The sequence below is a fragment of the Salvia hispanica genome, chromosome 5 (assembly GCF_029641045.1).
Source record: "Salvia hispanica isolate PSC_SH4W2 chromosome 5, Shi_PSC_v1, whole genome shotgun sequence".
NCBI lineage: Eukaryota > Viridiplantae > Streptophyta > Magnoliopsida > Lamiales > Lamiaceae > Salvia > Salvia hispanica.
This window is the reverse complement of record NC_142696.1, coordinates 7,994,493-8,014,351: the sequence shown is the minus strand read 5'-3', so window position 1 is coordinate 8,014,351 and position 19,859 is coordinate 7,994,493. Positions and strand designations below refer to the sequence as shown.

Sequence of the window (19,859 nt, the reverse complement as noted above, 5' to 3'; positions counted from 1 at the left end):
GCATCTTTATTCAATAATGCGCAATGATTATTTATGTCCTCCATCAACACACGATTGTATTTAGCTCTCCTTCGCATAGTTTTTGGTCGATAGTCCACAATTCTATTGACCCTCTCTTTCACCCACGTAGACTTCAAGGTGTCTTAGCAAATAAACACCGTTGTCCTCAATATTACCTATCATTCTCCAACTCATATCTGAAACAGCAACAAATGCGATTCTCAAAAAACATTGGTACATAAGGTGAATACTTATAACTTTAACCTTGTTAAAAAGACCAAAGGCTCAACATACTATGACATGTTCTCACTAATCTATGTGTTCAAAATTATATTCCAAAGTGTCAAACAAATAAATTCATATTTACAACCTTTGTCAGCAATGTTTACGCTTGTTGCTGGTTCCATCCCTTTGGTATTTGCCTCCAAATTCGCTGCAAAAAAAACGAGGTTAATAGTGCGGCCTACTCGTTAATAAACAACAATTGTGTAGTTGAGATATTAAGTTATGATTTGTGTTTAATCACCTTTTCCAGAATTCGTAACATCTTTTTCATTTCCTATCCATTTTTCAAAAGCTGCAGAGGTTTTTTTTGTGGTGCTGTATATGAAGAATCAATAATTTAGTATTTAACATTTACACAAACAAAGCATTATAGTATAACCTTTTTCCATCAAATATATCTCATATTTGTCCTATTATAATAGTAAATCACATCTGCCTTCATTCATTCTTCAGAAAACAGAGGTACATAATATACATACATATATGTTTAACCCGGATACCAAATCCAAGTGTTTAGTGACGAACTTTTAAAAATCAGATTAATAAAAAACCCACGAACAAAAATCAAAGTGTACAAAAAGAATTAAAAAACTTCATTCCATCAAATAATAACCCAAAAAATGTATTCGACATACTTTTCTAGTCCTTAGGTTTTGGCGGTGCCTTCGTCTTCACAGTATTTCGTTGATAGACTAGGTTACAACCGAACAAAGGATTTGAATTTTGGGTCAGATTTGGGTTTCGGACAGACTGTAAAAAAAAACTTACAAACCTTTTCCGTCATGAGGCGCGGTACAAAAAGAATTAAAAAACTTCATTCCATCAAATAATAACCCAAAAAATGTATTCGACATACTTTTCTAGTCCTTAGGTTTTGGCGGTGCCTTCGTCTTCACAGTATTTCGTTGATAGACTAGGTTACAACCGAACAAAGGATTTGAATTTTGGGTCAGATTTGGGTTTCGGACAGACTGTAAAAAAAAACTTACAAACCTTTTCCGTCATGAGGCGCGGTCCGAGAAGATCTTGTGTCCACCATGGTTGGAGAAGACGCTCCACAATCGTGCTTGACAAGTTGCATTTTGAAGTCGATTTTGATGCCCAGACGAGACCCTCTTCGCTGATAATGTGCCTAGAGTTTTGTAGGGTTTTGGTGAATTTGATTCCCAGTCGATTTGGATTCTATTTAGTCGAAATTGTACGGTTTCTGGAATTTGTGATGAATTTTTGGTGAGAGAGAATGAATTGAATGGTGCGAGAACTGAAAAATCAACTTAATAGCATATGGAGTAATTATCCCAATAAATCAATTCTTAAAAAACGGAAGGGCGGTTCATTATATTTGCAATTCCTATTTTACCCTTTCATGACACAGAACACTCCTATTATGACCCAAAGAAATGGTTGACCAATCCAGATCGTAGCCATTCATCTCCAGATCTAACGGACCATATATGGTCTGTATTTCTATACTTAGGGGCTTCTTTTGGTAGATTAAAACCCTATATATATATATATAATACATATTAAAATTAGATATAAATAACAATTATGTATATAATTACTCTATGTATAACAAAGTGAGTCACGTTACTCTCCACTTTTGGAGCAGAAGAAGAGTGGTCACTTCTGTTGCAGGCGGCAAGAGGTGAACCATTTTTAATTTTCAATTCCTCATTCTCTTTCTTTGTAGAGAATCTCCCATGGAATTGGAGATAGGCTAGCCATAGGCTAACCGCAATAAAAATAATTCAATTTACGAAATTAAATTTATGACAAATTACGGAATTAAATTTACGAGATATATACGGAAAAATTTATTAATTTCATTTAAATAATAAAAGGTACATTGATTAAAAAAAATTACATTAATTAAAAAAAATTACATAATAAAAAAAACCGGACTTCCACACACGAGCCCCGCCTCTCTCTATTCCTCGTCGCCGTTGCCGCCGCCACCCGGGAACTCCACATCTGTGGCATCTGAGCCCGCGTCTGAGCCCCCCAACTGTGCCCTCGCGGCATCCAAATCGACCCGCATGCTCTCGAGTATCGAGTGAAGAAACCTCTTCTCCATGGGGTCAGTTGCGGCCTTCCAATCTTGGAAGACCGTGTACATCTGCTCCAGCGTTTTTTGACGCGAGAAGAAGGTGAGCGCGGGTGGGGGGGTTGCCGACTGGACCTCCTGGGACGATAGGGGGGATGATCCCCTCGCTGCCCGTTGCGCCCGCCTTTGGCCAACCGGGCGAGTGCGGCGAGCAAACGATGGATGGAAACTCCTCAGCATCCGGGGGGAGGTCGTGGGAACCGCCCCGCTACCGCTGTAATCGCCGAAATAGTTCAGCTTCTGCTTCTTCGGCCACCCAGCGTCGACCCCCGCCCGGAACTTCTCGGAGTCCTTCAGCACCAGATAGCAGTTCCAGTAGGTGAATTCCTTATAAGTCCCCGACACAGGGAACTGACTCTCCGCTATCCTCCGATAGTCCTCCTCGGTCTGCTATCCTCCGTGATCCTCCGTGTCCCCCCCCCTCCCCCGGCGACCCCTGCATCCCGGGCTACATCCCCCTCCCCCCCCCCCCCCCCCCGCCATACCGACATCATCCCATCATCTGTTGTATCATCTGCGGAGTCATCTGCGGCATACCTCCCCACCCCGGCATTGCCTGCCCGCCGCTAGCTTGCCCACCCGCCATCAAACCCATCAACTGTTGCCAAGGGTACATGTTGTAGTGCCCGCCTATCTGCCCCCATCCCGCCCCCACGGGTACCGTGGGAGTCTGAGACCCGCTCGTCGCCGGAGTAGACTCATTGTTGTTGTCCTCTCTCGATGTTGCTCTTGTACAAAAATTTAGATAGAGAGAAAACTCGTTAAAACAAGTGGTGCAAATGAAAATGACGTGAAAATCGCGAATATATAGTGTTTCAAAAAAATTTTAAAAAAAATAATAAAAAAATGCGATGGCTGATCGCTCGTCGATCGTCAGCCTGCAATGGCGGCCAGCGCATCGGCGAGCGAATCGGCGTGCGCTCGCCGGTTGCAGTAGTTCAGCTAGCCGACCGGCTAGCGACGCGAATCGGCTAGCCCACCGGCTAGCCGCTATTGGAGATGCTCTTAGTTTCACAGTCTCTTCTCTATCTGACTAGTTTCACAGTCTCTTCTCTATCTGACTATCTCTCTCTATCTCGCCTCATTCAATTTCATAGAACTAGATTCACTCTATCTTCTCTCTCCTTTTCTTTTCAAATTCACTACTCTTTCTCCCTCACTTGCTCTCTTCTTTTATCTGTTTCGAATTGATACTTTTGTTCGCCGTCGACGAGCAACAACACAACTCACGCTCAATCTCTTTTTTCTCCCATTTCTTTCATAGCAACCCAATAAGAAATCGGACGGGGAAATGATATTTTTGGCAGCAAGCAATTCAATTTCAGAAAAAAAGAATAGAAGTTAGCAAAACCGGCCAAACCGGTTCGCGGTTTCCGGCCAGACCGCCCGGTTTTTCCGGTCTAAAACGGCCCAACTAGCAGACGGTTTTTATGCTTGAATCGGACTGGTTGAACCAGCCGGTTCGGCCCGATTTTTAAAACACTGGTAGCGGGTAATGGGTAATTTCCATCTCAACCCGCTACCCGACAATAACGGGAAACGGGGCGGGATTGGGTAGTTTGTTTTAGAATTTTGCGGGTAGCGGGTATACCCGTTACCCGCGGGTATACTCGTTAGTCCCGATAATACCCGTTATTATTAGTATTAGCCATATTCCATCTTTTAATACTTTCTCCGTTCCATATTAATAGAGGTGTTTCAAATAGTTAAAGTGGAGAAAAAAAAAGTAAATAGTTAGATAATAATAGCCATACATACACACTAATTTTGGAAAATTAAAAATAAATCGTTAGAATGGAGAAAAAATAAAGTGAGAGAGATAATGTAGAGAAGAGTGTTTATATTATTATATTTCCAAAATGAGTGAAGAAAATGAAATGCATCTATTAAGGCAGACCAATGGAAGTACTTTATATAATCTAAGAGTTTTTTAAAAAGATTTTATATTCTAAGGAATATACAATTGAAAACTCACCGGAATTAGCTATAGAGTGTCTCCTCACTTTTATACTCAATCTATTCAACGTTTACCATCGATATTAATAAAGTAAATTAGAGAACATTGACGGTTATTATGATTTTTAAATTTTTTATTAGGATTCGGGGTCGGGTACGGGATATCTGACACGAGTATCGGGTAATCCCGGTATGTCGCGGGGCGGGTATTAGGACAACAAATTTGGCTAAAATCGGGTACGGGTACCCGACTTGTCGGGAGTGGGTACCCGCGGATAACCCGTTTCGCCACCCCTAGGTGACATACATTATGGATTCAGATCTTAGCAATTGATTTTGGGGTGGTCTTTAGGCCTGTTTGTTGTGATTTTTTTTGTCTCAACTTAATCCTTTTGGATCACAATTACATACGAATAAGACTTTGCACAGTTTCTGCATTGGGTTCATGCATGCACATAGGGTTGCCTAGGTGCATCTATCTGAACGACCAACAACATAAACATCAGTCTAACTATGTCTGCCAAATGGCCAATGTCATGAACGCATATCCAGATGCATCTCCAATCAATCAAAAATAGACATAGTTTTGTATGATACAGATTTTAATAATGTATAATTGATAAATTAAGATAGATAGGAAAACAGTAAAAGAGTTGTAGTGTTAGTAGAATATAGAATCCATATTATTATTAGTATTTAAATGTTTAAAACTTTTCATATTTAAAAATTGTTCTAATTTTATGAACGATCCAAATGGTAAAATTGGTTTATTTTTTTTTAAGGCGAGGGTAGTATTTTACAAAGTTATTCTAATTTCAATCTTTTCTTACTTCCCCTGTAAATAGCTACTACTAGTACTATATAATTACTCCTAATAAAATTAATAATATTGCAAAATACAGAGATTGTAAAATAGAAATGGAGACGATATTTTGAATTTTTGTTTTGGCCTTAAAGAAAGAAAAGGAGTGAAGCTGACAACAAAAAGAAATTGATAAACACCACCGTTTTCTCTCTCTAATCGCTCCTCCTAATCTTTGGTGGTCGTTCCGGGTCTCCGGAGGTGTATCATAATCTCATTTTCCCGGAATTTTTCTCCCTTCACTCGCCGATCTTTCGCTAATGGGGTCTTGATCAGGTTATTCTACACTTTACCTTTCCTCTTCGTTTTCGGTTTTATTGATTTCTACGCCTTCTTATTCATTCTAATTGGAAGAATTTCTGTGTGATTTTGTTATTAGAATTTATTGCATCGATCAAGGTTATTTTTTTTTGCTAATTCCGTTGGTTCTCAAATAAATTATATTTTGCGAACTAGGGTTTTGATCCTTAGAAAGGAAGTGTGTAATTGGGCATTAAGATTCAATTTCAATTCGAATTTCTGGTAGCTTGTTGTGTGTGTTTGGATTCAAATACAATTGCGCCAAAGATTTCTGCAACTGAAGTTATGAAATTCTTGAAATTGGAGTTGTATGTGTGTATGAAAAGGGAGCTGAGGATTTTACAGGCAGTATGTGGTTGTTTTTTATGCAGGGGCCTCTGAGTTTCCGTGATAAGAGTAGCTGTTGGATCGATCATATGAGGTGCTTACTCGGTTCATTGGGCGATTCAGATGTACAATTGCTGGTGTGTTTTTAGTTTTCTTGAATTAGCTACGTTGATCTCGAGTATAGTACTTACAAGCTTCAGCTTCAATTTTCTTTGGTTTTGGAGTCATGAATGATTAATCTTCTATCTGAATTCCTACTGGACAGGTGAATTTCGGTGAATTGAGTTCTTTCACGCATAAGCTTGTCGAATTGTTGTATTGGAATTCTAGTAATATACTAGTAGAGGGAGGGTATTATGGCTGAGGGAGTCGAGCAACTTGAACTTAAGTTCAGAATCTTCGATGGGACAGATATAGGTCATGGTTCTTATTCGTCATCCATCACAGTTGCAACTCTTAAACAAAGGCTTCTTTCCGAGTGGCCTCAAGGTTTTCTGCTCTTTATTATTTGTTACTTAACTTTCTCTACATAAGTGGTTCTTTTTCCTAATCAATTCTGAGCATTCCATTTTTTCGAATGATATTCTGTTTTGTCGAATGATATTCTAGTTTCATTGTTAGGATGTGAAGCAATGCCGAATTTTCTTTCTGCGGTAATTTTATTTCCCTTTTTTTCTGGAGAGCAATATATGAGTAGTTGCTTAGACCAGTGTAGATTGTTTGATAAGATGGGATTTTACAACTTTTATGTCTGTTTCATCAACTTTTATCTGAGATAATGATCAACCCTCTTCTCTTCTTCATCAACAGATAAATCAGTAGTCCCAAAGTCAGTAAATGATATGAAAATAATCCATGCTGGGAAGGTTTTGGAGAATGGCAAAACAGTTGCTGAATCTAGAGCGCACATAGGCGACCATCCTGGTGGAGTTATTACAATGCATGTTGTTGTACAGCCAGCTGTTGTTAAGAAAAAGACAGGTTCGTTTCGCTTGACTTGGCATTAAAAGTTTCCCATGTTATGTGCATCCCAATTTTCAATGTGATGGCAGTGATAGATATCAGCATAGTAAAGCTTGTGTTCTTAATCACGATTCACTTGTTGCACCATAAGGTCTAAAGTTGAGCAATCCTCTTGTACTTTCAATGCAGATAAGAATCTATCTGGGAAACAAAAACAGGGCTCCTGTTCCTGCACTTTTTCCTGCACTATCCTATAGGGGTCTGCCTGTAAAGAGCATCAAAATGGTGAGGCCATTATTTCGTGCCCTTTTTTGTTTTTGTTTTTAGTTTTTACTTTCATCGAAATATAATATAGTGCACTGTAGCATCAACGATGAAAGGCTCTTTGAGAAACTAAATGAATTGGCCTCTATAATTTGAAACATTGCGTTCATACATGTAATCATCAATCTTTGTGGATCTAGATTTGTGTACTTATTGTTTTCTGGTCTGCAAATCAACTTTGAGATGAAATTGGAATAAAAAAAAACACAGCTTCTACTTTTGTGAATGTAATAATGGTCTTTAATTTTGAGGCTCAATTGTTTAATTGTTGACGTTATAACAGATTTCAGCAGCCATACTTTAATTTATTGCATTTTAATCCACGGTCATTAAACAAAATCGTACTCAAAAGTATCCACAACGTGGTTTGAGTTTAGTATCAACATGAATGCATGAATTTCATTGCAATGCTTTTAATTTTACTATAGTTTCAATGGATTCAGAAAGTAATTAACTTGTTCTGCTAAAATAAAATACTTATTCAAGCTACAAAAAATTGTTGGCGAAAATGAACCCATGGCTATTTCTATTTGTAAATAGGATGAAAATAAAGTTCAATTATCTAAGATCTTTATCACCATTGATTCAGTTTCTCTTTTAGTATGCAAGAATTTATGCTCATGGAGTTTTAAAGGCCAAAATACCCAACTTATCAAGAACAATTTTACATCATCACAACTCACCAGGTCGGAATCAGAAATGAATTTTGGGAGTAGTATCCAATGATAGAAAAAAAAAAATCAATACTATAATAAATCAATATAATACAGGTTCAAGAGTGGTACTTTGAAGTTTGTATAAGAGAAAGGAAAACAATGAGCCTCCCAATGTGATCGCATTGTCTCCAGCTTTGCAGCATTTGCTAAGAGAGTTTTGTCCCCAAACGGACAGTCCTTGATCTCCAGTTTCTGCAGGCTATCGCATCCAGACAAAACGTGATGGAGGTCCAAGTCACTGTCCCCGGCAAAAGATATGGACAGCATCTCCGATTTCTTAGCATGCTTTCCAACATATTCAAAAACCCGATCAGTGAGGAGGCCGGACATTGAAAGGCATAGTAATTCCTTGCAGTTCTCTACTATGACAACCAGCATCAAGTGGTTTCGAGTATCAAGTAGTCAGGAGCTTGAGTGTCAAGTATTCTCTTAAGGGTGTCTGTTTGGTACCGTGGAATTCGGGCCTTGGAATTGGAGCCTCGAATGAACTCAGTTATTTGAAAAATGTATAATAGAATGATTCATGCAAACAACAAATATTTCTTTTTCTTTTTCTGCTAAATAAGGAACGATTCATACATTTTTCAATGTGGTCACATTTCATACATCCTTTGTTAAGTCAAAACACAAGCAAACTCACACCTGATTCATCATTCACACGCGATCTTGGTGTCGAAGCTGCTGAGGCAGATGGCAAACGCCTGGAAAGCGGAGATTGGGTACTGGTAGTCCATGGTGAAGATGTCCTTCCCAACCTTCCCAAATTGGAGGATAACATTCTCATGCTGCTGCTCTTGCCCGCCAGCTCCATTCTCGAGAGATGCAACGAGCTGGAAGTTCTTGACTGAGGCGACTGTGACACGCCCATTGAAGTTGAGGCACCAGCATTGGAGTTGGTCATGCCATCTAGGAGTCTTGTTTTTTAATACAAGCATTTCGTCTTTGGGCGTTGAGAGGGGTCCGGATTGGAAGCTATCTGAGCGCGTCGATTTTGACCTGAAAAAGGAGAGGGAGGGAAACGAATCGAAGTTTCCTGGTATGAAAGCCGTTTGCGTTGGAGCAATACCACCTGGTTCGATTGCAGCAACTGGAATAGCATCCATCACGCATTGCATCCGCCTCGGTCCCCTGCGTGATGAAGCTTATGTAAATTAGCAAAGAGGGAACATTATATTACGGTTACAGCATGTTTTATGTTGGCACAATGGCAACACAAAACATTGAGTCCAAACACAAACACGAGCAGAAAACAAAGCCCACAAGACAGGAGTGTACTTAATTTGCCGTTTTCATCCGTCCCACAAGAGTGTACTTAATTTGCCGTTTCCATCTGCCCCACAAGAGTGTACTTAATTTTCCGTTTCCATCTGTCGCACAAGAGTTTACTAAATTCCTTTTTGGAAATTACTTCAACTTTTACGCCATTATTTCAACTTAATCACAGCAAAATCAAGGATGACGCACGCCCTTTATCTTTTCACAACAAAAGGTGAGACCTTGTTTGGACCTTTCTCCACCTACCAACATTCTCCGATAATAAAAGGTGGATCATACCTCCACTCAAAACTATCACAACCTAACTTATATTAAAACTCGTGGTGGCAATAAAAAGTGAGCACTCTTATAAAACAGGGGGACTATAACAATAAAAATATTAACACACGTCTTTCAAAAAATATTAATACACGATGAGCCACAGCATTATACAGCAAGAACATTATAAAAGCATCCAATAAATGTAAAATACACAAACTTTTCGCGCATGTTATTGAAAAAATCACTATTTTTCCAGCTTGTTCGCTACACAAAATGATCACCTGATCCCATAATCATGTCAATATGATAATGTCGCAGACCTGGTACGACTAACAGTCTAACTTTATTCCATTATGTTGTACTGAGTCAAGAATTGGCAAACCTAATTAGAGTGGTATACCACTTTCAGATTTAAAAAAGGTACACTATTCATGGAAGTATTAACCATAAGTCCATAACACTGGCTACGTTCAGTCCAACATGATATAGTTTTAGTTTTAACTTTAATGTGAAATTTCTGACTTAGGGGTTTTAGTTCTTCACCTTGAACCCAAGACATTCAACTCGTATGAAATATGGGCCACCGGAAAGTTGCCAGCAGGGACCCTAGGAGAGATTTGTCTCATTCCGACTAACCTTGTTGAACGAGACTTAGTAACTTTAGCTCCAGCATTTGGGGGCTGAGCATCAAAGATTGTAAACTTGGTTCCCAAAAAATTAGACCTGTGATGACCGGAACAAGAGAAAAGCTTAATCTTTTAAGGGTTTGGAAGCAAAAAAACCCTAGACTAAAAGATTTACCTCAACTTTCCAATGTTATTGCTGCTGGTCTTAGATACATCTCCAGCATTCAGAGATATTATGTAGTCAGTGTAAGTTGGTCGTCGACATCTTCGAGCAGCAAGAAGAAACTTCCCGTTATCATTAGAAGCTATGGCAAGATGAAGACATGACTTGTCAGTTGTCATTACAACTTAAAAAGGAAAAAATGGCTTTGTACATTTAGATCTTATGGAATATTGGATAAAGGTGTGTGAAAAAGATAAATTTGTTACTAAACATTTCATGTGGATAAATTAAACTATCCACCAAACAAGGGTAGAAAGGAAATAGAAGGGGTGGGGGAAGCAATTTAAGCAGTTTACCTTGAGTATAATTAAGGTATAGGTGATATGTTTGAGAGCTTCGGTTCCGCTTAATGAAACACTGAACTAGGATGTTTCTTGGACCAGGCTGCGGAAGAACAACAAATAAAATATTTCAGCAGTAATCAGCACTCAACTGAGAGAGGGGTACAAGGTTAACAAATATCCACGCTATCAAAACAGGTACGTAATAAGTCAAATCGAGACACTCAATTTCGATTAACATCAACTACATTATTTTCTCAATAAACTGTGCTGCCTATACATACTAAAATTTCAAAAATATGTAACTTTTACACAGAAGGTCAGCTGGATTAGTTATTTTCCGATGCAAGTCATATAACCACTCAGCTAGGTCTGGATTTCTTTGTGAATATTCAATATGAAAACTGCATGCCATATCCATTAGAAAGGGCTAAATATATAGATCCCCCAAGGCCATTGAACAACTATGTGCATTAAAACATTTGGAAAAGAGAGAAAGAGGGGTTAGATGTATCAAATTCGAGTAAGACTTTCTTACTGAGGCAATTTTTCATCCATAGATATTTTGAAAATGAAATATGACAACGGATATTAGCACCATTTCACATTAAACAAGGGAGCCAACATGGAATTGGAATGAGGACTAAACACCAATCCTAAATCCCAAACAAGTTGTACAAAGCCACAAGACCTTCTTTCTTCTTCATTGAATGCATTTCCCTTCTTGAACATCTAATTTATAAAATAAATAGCAATTGCATCTCTAGAAGGTGTATAATGATTCAAGATTGTCTTATCATACTAAATCTTGCATATGGTCTAACCAAGAAAATTTTGAGCAATATTATGAACTTAGTATTTGGAGGGAACATAACTCTACATGTTTACAGACTAAACATCAGATAAATGAGAATGGAAGACAAACAAAACATCAATTCACATCACATGTAAAAGGAAACCTTTCCAGACACTTCACATTCATATTCACATTCTCATTCACATTCACATCAATTCACATCACGATTCACGAAGCTTCCACAACACAAACCTGCTTCACAGAAATGGGAAAGGTAATCTTTCCAGACACTTCCAAGTTTCTAACAATATCCTTCATGATTTCTCTCCAGCTCCTACAAACACCAGAACAAGCAACAACATTCTGCCTCGAGGGCCAATCACAGTCTGATTCCTCAATGCGCATAAGCACATCCCTCAAGAGCTCTGGCGGCATATTCGCCCAGCAGCTCTGCCTCATAGCATCCACATCAGTCACCATAGACTCCTCAACTACCCGGTGAGACCTAGACCTCCCAAACCTCCCTTCAAAACCCTTTCTAGAGATGCTCCCAAATTCACCCTTCATATCCTGAAGTATACTCTTGAATGACATACTTAAAAAATGATAATATATCAACTCCAGAAACTGATTCTATCTCCTGCTACATATCAGTTAAAATCAAATCTCGTATCACTCTAAGCCTAACGCCTAAAAATCTCAACTTTTGATGAAAATATAATCAAAACTCACTAAAATTGCTCCAGAAATGCTATCATCAACAAACCTTCCTGGCCCCATAAACCGGTATTTCTACTAAAACCCCAAAAAAGCAATCTTTATAACAAAGCAAAAATATTAACAAGTAATTTATTCACACAATTACAAACCTTGAGCTTCAAATCGAGACAAAATTAAATTCGGCACAAGATAAAAAATCCAAAATTTACACATTAGGATAAATGCAAAACAACTAAACAAGGTCCAAACAACAAAAATATCAGCATTTAGGCGAGGAATCCTCCAACGAGAAAAAGCCACACAGATTTTAAACAAAAACTATTCCTTCAAAACGGTAGCAGAAATAATTACGCAAGGAGTTGGGGTCAGAGAAGAAAGAAACGGTTACAGGAGACGCATTTGAGGCTTAATTAGAGATTGATGAACAGTTTACATAGAGAGAAGACAATTGTAGTGATAGTGAAGATTGAGAGATTAGGGTTGGTGAGTGTGTTTTTTGTGAACCCCTTATTGCTGCTTAATGATTTATGATCAGGAATTATGAACTGGGTTTCTCCGCGAGACTGTTAGTTGTATTATATATAGTGCTCCATTAATTAATATCTATCTCCAACTATTTATATATCACATAAAACTAGTTTTATTGCAACTATTTATACTCTCTCTGTCCCAAGATAAACGAGACGCTTCTTTTCCGCCTCGTTTTGAAAAAAATAATACTCTCTCTATTCCACAATAATATATACTCTTTCATTTTTAGTCCGCTCCATAAGAATATACACTTTCTAATTTTGGAAACTCTTTTATCTTTAATAAGATGTGACCAATTTTCCACTGACAATACTTTAATTATTTTTTCTCTCTACCTTTTTCTTACTTTACCAATTTTGCACTAAAGCTCGTGCCGAACCCAAAGTGTATATTCTTTGGGGATGAACGAAGTATAAAATAATTAAAGTGGAGAAAAAATAAAGTAAGAGAGAGAATAATGTACATAACAGTCTTTTCCATATTATTTCTCTTACTTTTATTTTTCTTCACTTTAATTATTTTATATTATTTTTTTAAAACGAGTGATTTTGCTTTTCTTGAAACGGAGGGAGTATTAAATTAAAATTTTACATCATTTTGAAATATATGTCTTACAAAATTCTAAAAAACAAAAACAAATTTAAGTTTGATGTGTGATTTGAAATTTTCTCTGTACCATTTTGTTAACCCAAACACATATTCTAATAGTATCTCTTTAATTTTGAAATGGACGGATCATCAATATAATGTATTGTCAAATTAGAATGAATTACCTAATAGTCTAGTTAATAGTCTAATTAATAGTCTAATTAATGGATGGAGTATATTATTTAATATTCGTTTTAATATTAGTTATACGTTTTCATTCCTTTAGTACTATTAAAACATCTTCAATAAATCTGATAACGATTTAACAAAATACTACTCTAATTCGAACTTTACATGTTTAGGAAACTGTCAACCAAAAAATAAACTCAACCTGCTACTTTAAATCCGAACTTGACCCGCACTTGAAACGAATTCATTAATGTCACGATATAATGTGGGTTGACACGATGCTAAAACAAGATGATAACGATCTGAACCTGATAATGCATTATTAAAACTTCATATTGCACGATTAAACCTAATTATTACACAATTAAGTCTGTGTTTATACCTAATTTATATAATAAAAATCTATTTTACCCCATTTAAACCTGATTTACAAGAAATTAAAGAATTAAAGTAGTATTCCATTCGTCTCACTGAAGATGTCCACATTCTTGAGTGGTGCGGTATTCTAGGAGAAGTAGTTAGATTGAGTAAGACAAAAGAAAAATGTGGAATAGTTGAATATTTTAATGCTGAGAGATAAGAGAAGGATTTAATTCCAAATATAGAAAATGGATATCTTGAGTGGGACAAACTAAAAAAGAAAAAAAAATGGACATCTTGAATGAGACGAAGGGAGTAAAACATGCTCCATCTATCATATGTTACTTGAGTCACTTCTTTTTTTTTTGCATTCGTTTTGTAAAAATTAAAATAGTTAAAGTGGAGAGAGAGTAAAGTAAGTGAGATAATACGAATGATAAGACTTTTCTCTACATTGTTCTCTCTTTTACTTTACTTTCTCCCCACTTTAACTATTTATTACTTCCCCCATTTCTAAAAAATAGACAATATCGTAAATGACATAAGTTTAATGTACGATTGGTAAAGTAAGAAAGAGATGAGAAAGAGTAAGAGAATGAGAGGAAAAGTGCAATGGAAGAGGTGGTAGTGGATTATGTGATTCACATTATAAATAATGTGTAACATTATTATTATTTGTTGAAAACTTTCTATATTTAGACTTGGTCTAATTTTGAGAGATGATCCAAAATAATTTAATAAGTCTATTTTCGGGGAAGGAGGGAGTAAGATTTTTTCAAAGTACATGCAAAAAAGAAATGTGTCATTTATAATAGGACAGAGAGCAATAATAATAATAATTTCATTTTTAATTAGGTTATCTGTATCTAATCCAACCTCAATCCAATAATGACACGGACCTAAAAAGGCTTAACCCAAAAGTCATTATTTTCGTGCATATTTGTGTCGCATCAAAAATTGACGGCACTAGGTACTTAGTTTGCTTGGTCTAAGGAGTTTTGAATTATTTTTCAGCATTCAATTATTCTAAGATTTTCTTATTTTACCCAAAAATTATATTCCCTCTGTCCCCGATTAAGAGTCACACTTATCCATTTCGGTTCGTCCCCAATTAAGAGTCACACTTCATTTTTACCATAAATAGTAAGTAGGTCTCACATTCCACTAACTCAATTCACTCACATTTTATTATAAACCAATATAAAAAAATGGATCTCACATTCCACTAACTTTTTCAACCAACTTTTCTTTACATTTCTTAAAACTCGTGTCCGGTCAAAGTGTGACTCCTAATCGAGGACGGAGGGAGTATGTTATTTCTTATTTATCAAAAAATAATTATTTCTTCGTGAAATAAAAAGAGGAATTATTAATAGTAGGATTATAAAAAGAACCGTCGACATATCTTATCCTCGGCTGCTGAAACTGGTAAGCCACCGAATGAGAAGATGGGAATTAATGTGTTTGGCTTGGCGACACCAGCAATCGTAAACCCAATAATCAACAACGGGATGCATAAATTCGCCAAGTTCGAATCACCAAACAACAACCTTCAACTCCGCCGCGCCGGATTTCCCAACACTAGAAGAAGACTCCATTGCTCGATTCGTGACGAACAACAGCTGGATTCACCTCAAGAACTCAGGGTTCCTAGCCATTGGCTGGAGCCTCGTAGAGCCGCTGAGGTAAATCAATATTTCTAATTACTTATTTTTGTTTCTGTTTTTAGATCAAATTTACTATTTTTCCAATGCAATTATGAGCCATCGAATTTGATTAATTGAGTGGGAAAGTTGGTTTGGGAGAGGATAGTTTTACAAAACAATTTAGAGAAGTTATATATATCCATGGGAGTAGTAATTAAGTTGGCTTACACAAAATGTTTATGTAGCATAATGCCCTATCGTTTTAACGCCCAAGGCCATCTCTAAGGTAAGGGTATACTAAAATCTAAAATGGGTAGGTAATTAGCTCCAATAGTACTAAAAAATCAATCTCATTTTTGGTTTTTGTGTAATACCTATCTTTAGGTTTATACTAGGGAAATTGGTCTCTAAAATCATGAACTTTACCTAAAATTTGGTATTTCCCATAAACTTTGAAATTGGTATATAATATCACGAACTTTGCATTTTGTTTGGTATTTCCCAAACTCACTCAAATAAGATATTTTCATCAAAATCTTATTTAACGTAGGCAACCGTGATATGTTTTATAAAACCACTTTTTAACTTCATAACATGTAGGATAAAAAGTTACGTTGAAAATCACGTTGATTTAATTGTGTGAAGTATGATGAAAAAGCTTCGTAAGTTAGTCAAATATAGTAATAGACATGTCGTGGGAAATACCAAACAAAATGCAAAGTTTGTGATATTATATACCAATTTCAAAGTTCATGGGAAATACCAAATTTTAGACAAAGTTCATGATTTTAGAGACCAATTTCCCTTTATACTAAACCAAAACCAAAAACTTTTTCAAATTTTGTAAGTAAAAAATGTTATAGATAATATTCTTTTAAGTTTGAGTTTAGTATAAATGATTAGAGTAAAACTGTATTTATTGTGATATTTACACTTAAATAAGTTTGAGTTTAGGGTAAATGGTTGGAGATGTTGTAATAAGCTTTTAGTCATTTAATTATTGATTTAATTGTTTTGTTTATCCTATGCTTAACGTGACTACATTCAAAATGTTATAGATAAATTATTAAAGGTTGAATATAAAGTTAAATTTTCTAGAGGCTTGATCATGTGGTATCTGACTTTTAGTAATTTCCATTTGATAAATACGAGTAATATTTTTCAGTGGTTTGTTAATTAATTAAATTGATCTTACTCTCTGCTAGTAGCGAAAACACAACATCTATTAAAAATGTGTTTTCGACTATAAAATTTGTGAAGTTAGAGCTGCAAAATATGATTAGAGATGATTGGTTCAATAACATTTTGATGGTATAGAGAGAAGGAGGTGTTTGCCACTATTCCCAATGAAAAAAGTTGGAGTCATTTTCAGATTATTAATACTAGTAAAAGCCAACTATCTCACATAACATAAGATTGTGGTATTTATATTTTTATGTATTTTTTGCTAAAATATTTATTTATTATCTTGTTTAATTCGACCCCACGATTTCTAGTTTTGGGATCTGCCATTGTTTGTAACAATTTAAGCATATTTATGGTGAGACGTAAATCTGATTGATTGATTTTGTGTTCGAGTTGGTATAGTGGTTAATGTTCAAAGCAAAAGTTTTCTAGTTCGAGTCCACTATGATGTGGCATTTAAAATCTCTATTCATTTACGGGTTAATAGTTAATGTTTGAAGGCCAAAGATCTCGGATGGTAGTGCACAATGATGCAGTTTTTAAATTTTTTTATAAATTCACCTAAAAAACCGTAGAATTGATTGTGATGTGCAGGAATCGGCATGGCTAAGAGCGACGCTGCAGAAGTGGTTGGACGAGGAGTACTGCCCTGAGGCGACGAACATAGAAATAAGCAAGATTGCTGGTGATTCATTTTACAAATCATTGGTAGAAAAACGAGCTGATTTGGGAGATATCCTCTTGAAAATGGCTCTAGAATTGGAATCCATATCCTACCAAGATAGCTTCCATGGAGCCTTCTCCTCTGCAAATGCAGCTGTTAATCTTATTGTTCAGCGAATATTGCAGGAGTAATCAATCAATGTATATATTTCTTAGAATCTATGTAGTGGAAAATATTGTTGATGGATTCAATTTTCATGTCATTGCAACAACTCCTACTTTATTTGTCTTATTACTCCCTCCTTTCCTTGTAAATAGGGCCTGATTGGATGTCTCGGATTTATTAGTAAAGTCTGCAAGAGAAAGAGAAAATCATGTTAGAAATAGAAACTGAACTAATTTTATTTGACGCACTAAAGTAACAAAAGAAGGAAAAATAAACACAAAATTTAGGGGCATTCCGAAAATTGAACTCGGGACCTCTCGCACCCTAAGCGAGAATCATACCTCTAGACCAAATACCCATCTATGTCAATGAAATATTTTCTATATTTAACTAAACTGAAATGGAAGGGGGAGAGGAAACTGACAATGAACTTCTATCATTATCTATGTCAGTTTGTCACAATCCTTTCCAAGAAATACAAAACAACTATTGTCATAAGAGTGTCCACAGTGGGAGGGCCATGACCCTTGGCCCGGGCGCGGCCCCCCATTACTGAGCCGAGAGGAGGACGCGGCCTGGGGGGTGGACGAGCGATGGCCGAGCTCTCGGCCAGGCCGAGGCTCCTGGGCACCTGCCGCGGCTCGCCACTGCACGGGCCGAGAGCCGCGGCCCCCGGGCCATGGTTTCAATATATTTTTTTTTTTTTTTCAGTTTTTATGTTATTTTTAGGATTTTGGAGAAGATGAAGTGAAGAAGATGAAGTGGAGAGAGAGAGTATGTGATTAAACAGTAGTTATCAAAAAACTTTTGCATTAATTTAGCATTAATTTAGGAAACAAATCAATCTCAATCACTAAATCCCTATTAAATTGGTCAACTTTTTAATTAAGGATTGTGATTTCAATTCACACCCTAATTACGGAAATAATTAAAATTCAAATTTTCAATAAATATATTTACTTGTTATTGTCAATTTTTTTAAAATTAATTTAGATTTTTTTTAATTATTATAGTTCAATAATTTTTATTCTAGTTAAATTAAAATATATTAAAAAATGTAAGAAAATAATTTTAATTGGTGGTCGGAGGGCCACCATTGTGGTGGCCAAGTTTTCATGGGCAAAGCCAAGTTTGTTGGGCATGCCCAAGAGGACCACCATTGTGGACACCCTCAGTGAGAACGAACTAGAAAATCTTTAATTCCAAATGGATTGATATCTTTTTTTTTATTAAACTCCTTCTCCTCTATTAATATTTTTATCTAGCATATGTTATGGAAATAGATAAAGACTTGAGAAAAATCATGCTGTCATTTTTGCTTGCAACTTATGCAAATCAAATGCAAGTGTTTGTCGTCAACCATTGGGTTGGTTCAATTTTCTACAAAGGCATTGCAAACAGTCTTACTGTTGGGAAGCTAGTATATTTGATGTCGGATATGTAAGCCATATCTCAACTTTAATAATTTCGATAATGAAATCTAATTCTAGAATTAAATTAATTCTACCATAATATTTAGACTATAAAGTGGAGATAGATCACTAACCTCCATCCATACTTTTCTTGGGTTGAAGAAGAAGTTGAATCCTCCTTTGATGATTATCCTCTCCTCGACCTCAAGCCTTCTATTTGATTCCTTTAATGGATAAAGAATCAAGAGCACTTTTCTATATATATGTATAAGGATGTGATCAAATGAAAACTCTAAATATTGTACAAACTCAAAACTATAATCTGGACCATTGAAAAATGTCAATAGATCACAAAAAGCATCAACAGGAAAACGTCAACAGAATTTCAACGGTAGTCAATGATTGATACTGTGTTGACATTAAAATCTTGAAATTTTACATTGTGTTGATATTGTATTGAAACAGTGTTGAAGAATTTTGAGTTTGTACAATATATAAGTTTGCATTTTATTACTACCCTATATGTATAACTATATATGTGTGTATACGGTATTTTATGGTGCGTTTAAATCATGCATAGGCCATCGCGTATACATGCCACTTCGTGGAGAGACCAATGGATGTGTCTTTTTATTTGGAAACCATATTGCTCTAATAAGGCAATCGACACACCCATTCGATAAAATCAGTTTAGAAACTAATTAGAAACTGATTCCTCACATTACACACATGCACGTCCATATACTTTCATAAACATGCAATACTTATAAATATTACAGTTAATGTATAATTAGGCCTGCTTATTCGGCCGGTTCCGGTTCTACCCGGTCCGGTTGACCGGGTACCCGTTGCAAAATCTCATGAATCTTGGAACCGGAACCGGATCCGGAACCGTCCGGTTCCGGTTTGGAACCGACCGGGTAAGAACTGGCCGGTACCGGTTTCGAACCGGAACCGATTTGTAGTTTTAATTTTAATTTAAGTATACTAATTAACGAAAAGTTGTTTATTATTTACCTAATTTTAATCTGACACCAAACTAGATTTAACTTATACTCCATATAACAACAATTACATTATCTCCACTTAGTATCAAG

At 36.3% G+C, this 19,859-nt stretch overlaps 3 protein-coding genes and 1 long non-coding RNA gene across 8 annotated transcripts; 2 read left to right on the top strand and 2 right to left on the bottom strand.

The window, feature by feature from the left end:
• Nucleotides 1-5,304: 5,304 nt before the first annotated feature.
• LOC125186510 (membrane-anchored ubiquitin-fold protein 3-like) lies at nt 5,305-8,428 on the top strand. 4 transcript variants are annotated; one of them, XM_089058300.1, is made up of 6 exons: nt 5,305-5,486; nt 5,882-5,974; nt 6,103-6,326; nt 6,648-6,818; nt 6,990-7,085; nt 8,039-8,428. In XM_089058300.1, exons 3-5 carry the CDS (start codon nt 6,194-6,196, stop codon nt 7,055-7,057), a joined length of 372 nt encoding a protein of 123 aa, XP_088914426.1. In that variant the 5' UTR covers nt 5,305-5,486; nt 5,882-5,974; nt 6,103-6,193; the 3' UTR covers nt 7,058-7,085; nt 8,039-8,428. The 4 variants fall into 4 exon arrangements, with proteins under 4 accessions (XP_088914426.1, XP_088914427.1, XP_088914428.1 ...); XM_089058301.1 differs by having other exon boundaries at nt 8,016-8,428; XM_089058302.1 differs by having other exon boundaries at nt 7,973-8,428.
• Nucleotides 8,365-12,582, bottom strand: LOC125186509 (tubby-like F-box protein 3). Of its 2 annotated transcripts, none has more exons than XM_048082880.2 (5): nt 11,555-12,582; nt 10,522-10,609; nt 10,178-10,307; nt 9,920-10,099; nt 8,365-8,968 (listed from the first exon to the last, which is right to left on the bottom strand). In XM_048082880.2, the coding sequence occupies exons 1-5, from the start codon at nt 11,894-11,896 to the stop codon at nt 8,491-8,493; spliced, it is 1,218 nt and encodes a 405-aa protein (XP_047938837.1). In that variant the 5' UTR covers nt 11,897-12,582; the 3' UTR covers nt 8,365-8,490. The 2 variants fall into 2 exon arrangements, with proteins under 2 accessions (XP_047938837.1, XP_047938838.1); XM_048082881.2 differs by having other exon boundaries at nt 10,013-10,099.
• A 2,504-nt stretch (nt 12,583-15,086) lies between these two features.
• LOC148924305 (plant/protein) lies at nt 15,087-17,499 on the top strand. Its single transcript, XM_089058403.1, has 2 exons — nt 15,087-15,375; nt 17,116-17,499. The coding sequence occupies exons 1-2, from the start codon at nt 15,139-15,141 to the stop codon at nt 17,374-17,376; spliced, it is 498 nt and encodes a 165-aa protein (XP_088914529.1). The 5' UTR covers nt 15,087-15,138; the 3' UTR covers nt 17,377-17,499.
• LOC148924304 (uncharacterized) lies at nt 16,977-17,978 on the bottom strand. The gene is made up of 2 exons (XR_016130430.1): nt 17,775-17,978; nt 16,977-17,537 (listed from the first exon to the last, which is right to left on the bottom strand). It is a non-coding gene; the product is annotated as an uncharacterized LOC148924304 (long non-coding RNA).
• Nucleotides 17,979-19,859: the final 1,881 nt, after the last annotated feature.

Bases quoted from the DNA above. Each gene is read 5' to 3' on its own strand.
- LOC148924305 (XM_089058403.1), top strand. From the start codon at position 15,139: ATGGGAATTAATGTGTTTGGCTTGGCGACACCAGCAATCGTAAACCCA. The intron at 15,376-17,115 runs GTAAATCAATAT...TGTGATGTGCAG, and splicing joins AGCCTCGTAGAGCCGCTGAG to GAATCGGCATGGCTAAGAGC.
- LOC125186509 (XM_048082880.2), bottom strand. From the start codon at position 11,896: ATGTCATTCAAGAGTATACTTCAGGATATGAAGGGTGAATTTGGGAGC. The intron at 10,100-10,177 runs GTAAATCTTTTA...CGGTCATCACAG, and splicing joins AATAACATTGGAAAGTTGAG to GTCTAATTTTTTGGGAACCA. The intron at 8,969-9,919 runs GTGAAGAACTAA...TTCATCACGCAG, and splicing joins TTGAATGTCTTGGGTTCAAG to GGGACCGAGGCGGATGCAAT.
- LOC125186510 (XM_089058300.1), top strand. From the start codon at position 6,194: ATGGCTGAGGGAGTCGAGCAACTTGAACTTAAGTTCAGAATCTTCGAT. The intron at 6,327-6,647 runs GTTTTCTGCTCT...CTTCATCAACAG, and splicing joins TCTTTCCGAGTGGCCTCAAG to ATAAATCAGTAGTCCCAAAG. The intron at 6,819-6,989 runs GTTCGTTTCGCT...CTTTCAATGCAG, and splicing joins TGTTGTTAAGAAAAAGACAG to ATAAGAATCTATCTGGGAAA.